Source organism: Xenopus tropicalis, chromosome 9, assembly GCF_000004195.4.
Source record: "Xenopus tropicalis strain Nigerian chromosome 9, UCB_Xtro_10.0, whole genome shotgun sequence".
In the NCBI taxonomy this organism is placed as follows: domain Eukaryota; kingdom Metazoa; phylum Chordata; class Amphibia; order Anura; family Pipidae; genus Xenopus; species Xenopus tropicalis.
This window is the reverse complement of record NC_030685.2, coordinates 33,696,146-33,702,729: the sequence shown is the minus strand read 5'-3', so window position 1 is coordinate 33,702,729 and position 6,584 is coordinate 33,696,146. Positions and strand designations below refer to the sequence as shown.

The 6,584-nt window shown below is 36.9% G+C and overlaps 1 protein-coding gene across 1 annotated transcript; it reads left to right on the top strand.

Annotated features, from left to right (window-relative positions):
• The first annotated feature begins 2,587 nt into the window (after window positions 1-2,587).
• Window positions 2,588-5,112, top strand: LOC100491090. Its single transcript, XM_002932208.4, has 2 exons — window positions 2,588-2,733; window positions 4,655-5,112. Exons 1-2 carry the CDS (start codon window positions 2,667-2,669, stop codon window positions 4,969-4,971), a joined length of 384 nt encoding a protein of 127 aa, XP_002932254.3. The 5' UTR covers window positions 2,588-2,666; the 3' UTR covers window positions 4,972-5,112.
• Window positions 5,113-6,584: the final 1,472 nt, after the last annotated feature.

The window sequence follows — 6,584 nt, the reverse complement described above, 5'->3', positions numbered from 1 at the left end:
TGAAAACTACATTGCACCTAGAAACCTGAAGGTCTGTAGTTTCTAAAGATACCAAACATGAGGGGATATTTTAGACTTACATATAAGTTATGCTGCATCAACTGTTACAAGCGCTTTTCTGCTTTGTTCTGGTGTGATATTGTATTTATTGCTTTAGTTTGGGGGTTACTTCTGGACAGGAACTGTGGGGTACCACCACATATTTGGTATCGTTGGAATTGGGAGTATCAGGGCTTTTACAAACAATAAAAAAAAGTGAGTAAAATTAACTTTTCTATGGAAAAAAACCTCAAAATATACAGAAATTTTTCATAATTTTATTTTTTTTTTACATATTTCACCCAAAATACACATCATATCTCCAGAAAAGTTATAAAATTTGGTATGTATGTCGAAGCCCAATTAGTGACGAAAAAAACGATATATAATTTCCCTAGTTTCGTGGAGGTTTTCCTACCAAAAAACATTGTTAAAGTGAATGAGTACAAAATGCTTAAAAAACGTCTGGCACTGGGGGGAACCGAAATGACGAATTCGGCTGGCACTTAAAGGGTTAAACTAAGTTACAGATCAACAAGACATTGGCTATGGAAAGCCTGTGCCTAACTCTTCTGCCCATAACATTGTTCCTAGCATTGCAGTTTACCTATTGGGCACTTACTGCTCTTCATTAGTAAAATGTTCTGTGCCTGTGGAACTCCAAGGGTAGTTTGTAACACCTTCCACTTACCTATATGTATGTTCTTAGCATGTATTAGCATTTACTTATTTATTTACCTCTTTATGATGATTGGACCTTCACAGTTGTGCATTTACTAATGCTATCATTCCCAAACCTTTGCATGAAATGCCCAAAAGCAAACATTTTTTTGCATAATGAAAGAAAATGTAATTTTAAGCAACTTTTACAAAATGCATTCATTAAAAATATTATATTGAAGTTATTTTTAAATGTAATGGAGAGCTGAAGGAAACAAGGGGGATCTTTTTAGATGATTCTATAAGTAAGTACTGCTAGTATGTGGCTGCTACATTTATTAGAATGTGTTGTTATCTGGCAGTTCTACCTTGATGTCATGTATAGAATGTCTTGACTATTTTATGTATCCAACCAGTGCACTGGCTGCTGCTTTATTACGGTCTATATTTTTTAACTCTGTTCTTCTTGTTATTTTTTTTTACAAATGTTCTAATGAGCCTTATATCCTGCTATAATGTTTTATAATGTTTTACCTGGATTTCAGGAATAGGCCATGATCTGTGAAGATGCTGCCTGCTTTGCCTAGAATACATGCTATAAATGAAGTGTTCCTGACTGTCATTAGGTACCAAGGGATAAGCAGTCAGTGCTGGTTAAATTACTGTATATAACCTTGTAAGAGCTGTGGCCATTCATTTATACTGGGTTTAATTGCTTCACTATAGCTGTGCCAAACACTAGCAAAATATCACAGTGCTGTCAGGGGAAGAAAACATTTTATACACCTTATAATTCTGCCAGGAAAGAAATTCCAGCAGTGTAGTGCAAATAAAATAAAATAAGAGTAACAAAAAACTTGTTAGGTATAATAAAATGGGGGAGGAATATTTAAATTTGCTCTTGTATATATACTGTAACTGAAGTTAACAAGGTACAACTTTAAAAGGGTTGTATAGCATATTTCTATCACTTTATTTAATAGTGCACAAAATAAAAAATGGAAAAGCTAACAACAAAGTGCTGCCCCTGCCCATGACTAAAATTATATATACGGATAAAGGATCTATTATCTAGAATGTCTAGAACCTTTGGTTTTTCAGATAAGGGGTCTTTCTGTAATTTTAGATTACAATACCTTAAGTCTGCTTAAAATTAGTTAAACATTTCATAAATCCAATATGGATTCATGCAACTTAGTTAGGATCAGGCACAAGGTTTTATTATAGAAAATCATTTAAAAAAATAGAATAGAATTTGCTTAATATGGGTTTTATTGGAGAAACTAAGAACGTTTCTAGCATGGCTAGTTAGAAATTAATGTAGATGCATGCTGAATGGCTGCACATAAATCAGTTCAGTCTGCAGCATGCATCCAAATTAATTGCTAACTAGCCATGCAGAATGGGGATTCAATATGTGGCTGGTGTTAAAGGAGTGTGGTGGGAACCCTAGGTTCCATATGTGTACTCCTAAGAACTTAAATGTTTCTCCACTTTGCCATCTAGTAATGCAGATGAATATTAGATCATATTTTATATTGCTAACTCTGTATGCAGTCATAACATAATTAGAAATAATTCAGAAAGATGTAGGTAAATTCATGGAAACCCTGTTGAAAACATTTTGTCATGGGGTGTTGTAAAAAATGTGAAAGTGGAGTGTGAATTTGGTGTTAAATAATTTTTTGGTATAAACCAACATTTTACTTCAATTTTAACTTGTTCACATTTTTTTTGCTAACACCATTTTTTAAATTCCCTTAAGGAACACAATATCAATAAGTAAGTTTTTAGGTAAACGTTCCCTTTATTGATACTGAGAACACAATTGAATAATCTCACACCAGTGTTTAATGGTTTATCCTTTGGGCAAATGGATCAGCCAAATGAAAGTGGTAATTGGCAGGGTGGGGCTTAGCTGCCTGCGCAGAGGCCAGTTGTGTTTCAGTGGTTGGAGGGAAGGCAGGATGCTGACGGCTTTGGGCCTTGTTGTTTTGTGGGCTAATTTGTGGTTGTCCTCAGCTGCAGAGAAGTGTGAGTAATGCAGTTTAGTATAATGTTGTATGTACTACTCTGCTATCTATGCTGGGAGGAAATTCTTTATATTTCATGTCATTTCTACAGATTTATGATTTGTTTACTGTTTATTCTGCAGAGCAACATGCCAGATAATGCCCAGGGCCCAATTGCTGAGAAGCAATTGTAGACAGGAAGATTGGGGTATAATAGTTTATGTAAATGTTGCCCACCCTACAGCCATTCACTTGTTTTTTGTTGTCTGTAAGAAGTTGCTGTAGTTCAGCAGTAGTTTACCATCGTTTGATAGATATGGGCTCCTAACAATGCCTGTTTTTTCTAGGGTTCTGCACTATGCAACAAAATGTTTTTACCCATGACAATATTTACTTCATATTATTTCAAAATAAGTTTGATGTGTGGCATGGACTACTGCATGGTTCAGTCATTGGAACAAGCATCTAGGGCTGCCAAGTTTCTCTTTTAAACCAAACTATTGTCAAATTTGCATGACAATCAGTTTTGATAATCCAAATTGTGCTTGTGTTTATACAGCCATGCAGAATACATCTAAAGTTATTACTATCTGCCACACAGCATCACTTGGGCCTGCATAAAGGACCTTTTTAACTACTAGATTTACCTACAGCTTCACTTACTATTATTTGGGGTGTTTTGTGAATTATTCTCATCTTTGCCTTAGCGATGTCTTGACATACATATGTACTGAGTATATACCTTCCTTTCCTTTGCAGTCTGACAAAAGCCTTGTGCCTTACACAATAGAATGTGTTGTTTAACATGACTCTGCCCCACTTAAAGAGAGAGTTCAACTTAAAGGCATACTGTCACGGGGAAAACATGCATTTTTGTTCCATCGGTTAATTGTGAGCCTTCAGCAGCACAATCCTACATGGAAATCCTTTTTCAAAAGAGCAAGCATTATTTTTATATTTAATTTTAAAATTTGATGCGGGGCTAGACATCCTCTTCGTTTCCCTGGTGCCCTTAGCCATATGACTTGTGCTCTGATAAACTTTAGTCTCTCTTTACTGCTGCACTACATGATAGGGATCGGCAGAACAATGGAAAGGTAGCAAGACAGCTCCCTAATACCTGTATTGCTAAAAATGATCCACACCTACTGGTACATAACAGAAAACGCACTCGATAGTAAAATTCCAAGTCATGACTCCTCCTCTTACATTTAGTAGGATAAACAATATCTGCAAGTAGTTCCATTGTGAAGTGCTGGCTCCTTCTGAAAGCTCAGACTTGGGCACAATGCACTGAGATGCCTACACCTCAATATGACAACTAAAAAAAAATACATTTATTGGTTCAAGAATAAATTGTTAAATGGTTGAATTAATGATTTGCAATGTGTGTAATTTAGTAATAAAAACTACACAATAAAAATCATGACAGAATCCTTTTATACTTTTTTTAAAAAAAAATATATAAACTAATGGGGCTTCCTTACCCTGGTAGCCAATAACCTATAGCTCAGTGAGGCTACAATTTATATTTTATTACCTTTCTGCTCTTAAAATACTGTTGCTTGGGTACATTGATTAGTAACAACATGGCAAAGCCTGAAGATCCAGAATTAAGGGCACAGTAATTCTCCACAGGGAAGAGCCAGATGAGATGGCCAGGTTATACCCACCATATTTGCAAGAAAGGCAGCAATAGGAAGCCTGGAAAGCATGGATTCAGGAGCAGAATGTCCGTCAATGTGGCACTGGTCCGGGTGCTCACCTTGCTGAAGGGTGGAAAGATTTATTGTAACTTTTAGTTAATGGGATAAGAAGAAAGGGGACACCCAGACCACTGTCCTCCACCAGCTCAGGAAAAGTCTTTTTTTGTACCTTGTATGAATCACTAGTGTCAGGTCAAATGCTTCTCAGTGTGTATTTCCTTTTATCTTTCTACCCAGATTCTGTTCAAGAGATACTGAATGAAGTTGACAGAGTTGGGCATGCAGCAGTGGAGCTAACGGACTCTGAAATGCAGCAAGATTTTCTGCTGATCCGAGAGAAAATCAAAAAGAAGATTGAAAGGTCTCAGTTGGACCAGGACCAACTTGTGGCAGCAAATGAACTTTTGGCCTTCATCTTGAGAAAAATGAGAGAGGGCAAAATAAACCTATTTCAGATCAAGTATTTTATCAAATTTGCTCAAAGTGACAAACTAGATAAACTTCTGGCCACATGGGACACAAACCTTCTAAAGATGAAACCCAATGTGGGATAAAAATGAATTAACAGCCTATTGGGACACACTCTGTGTACTGAGCTATTCCTGTGGAAATAATATTGGCTCACTTTGTGCCGTTATAGTGTTTTTGTTTTCGTTTTACTGTGAACTAATTTTAATAAATCTTTATTAAATGTCTTCAGCTGTGGTACTGTATTCCCTTCATCACTCATAGTAGGTTATTTGATTAGAGGGGAAGCTCATGTTAAGTTGTTATGTTATGTTGAGTTTGTTATAGAGCTGCTGTTAGCAACTTTGTCTTGGAATAACCCTTCAGCAGTTGTTTGACTGAAAATTTGGCTCTTCTAATGCAAGTATGCAGTTGTGCTCTCTGCACTGATGTGTCCTATGTCAGAGAACAGAAAAGGTAAATGAAGGGGGTGGCATCAGGAAGGTCAACTCAAGGCAGCAGGGGTGCCCCTGGAAATGGAACTGCCACTGCCAGCATAACACTAAAGGTGAACTGCCCCTTTAAAAGGCATATATTAAATATTTTGCCAACATTTTTAATAATACTTTTACATAGACTGCAAACCTCACTTAAAAGTGAAAATTCTTTATATCCTATTTACCTTTAGGCTTTATTTTCCAAGCCTTTGCTTGAGCAAGTAGGTAGGCTCTGTGGCAATTAGAACAGGTTTCTGCATTGTAATGCTTTTCTTTGGGTGCTATACACACATGGGTACAAAATAAACTCATCAGAGCTGACTGCCCTGCAGCATGTCAATTTTAGCTGTAGAAACTAGTATGTAGAACTTTATAAAGCACTACATACTTGTAGAATACTAGTAGAATACTAGTAGCGCTGTACAGTCTTGCAATGTACAACAGTACACACAGGGAGGAAACGTATTATAATGAAAACAATACAATAAATACACAGATTAAGTGCCATGTGGTATGAGGCACAGAAGGAAGGAGGTCGCTGCCCTATAGAGCTTACAATTCGTGATTGGCGAAATGTTTTCGCGATTGTTTCGCGAAACAGATGAAAGAGGATATACTGTATATGTTCATGCAAATTAAACAATTAGCAAGCATTAGACAAGTGGTATGGCCGGCACCTATATGCCCCAATCATGCAGGTTGAACAAATTAATTTTTTTTTATTTGTACTGCTGCTGTGCCATGCCTATGTTCGTGCGGTACATGGAGAAGTGAAGCCCTGACATTGCATCACGTTTAATGCATGTCAGTGCCCACCTGTCTAATATACTTGTTCTCCCTTGCTTAGACAGTCCTCTGCTTCATTTCTTCCTGCACTACATGGACATAGGCATGGTGGCACAGCAGCAGTAGAAATAATAATAATAAAAAAAGTAAAAAGCACAATGAGCCCTGATCACACTGGGCCCCTAGTGATTAATCCACCCCTGTCACTTCTTCCTGAGGGAGGAGCATGGGGCAGAATAATGTATCTAATTAAAATTTGGATATCTGCTTTCCTTCATTGTTCCTTTTTCTTCATTGAGATTTCAGTAATGCTCCTCTCCTGTATGCCACCAAGAGATTAAGAGCCCACTGACCACAAGAAGGGTGTGATAGAGTACATTTTACAAGTTTCAGCAAAGATGAAAACCAGAGGTACTTATTTATATATACTGTAAGTT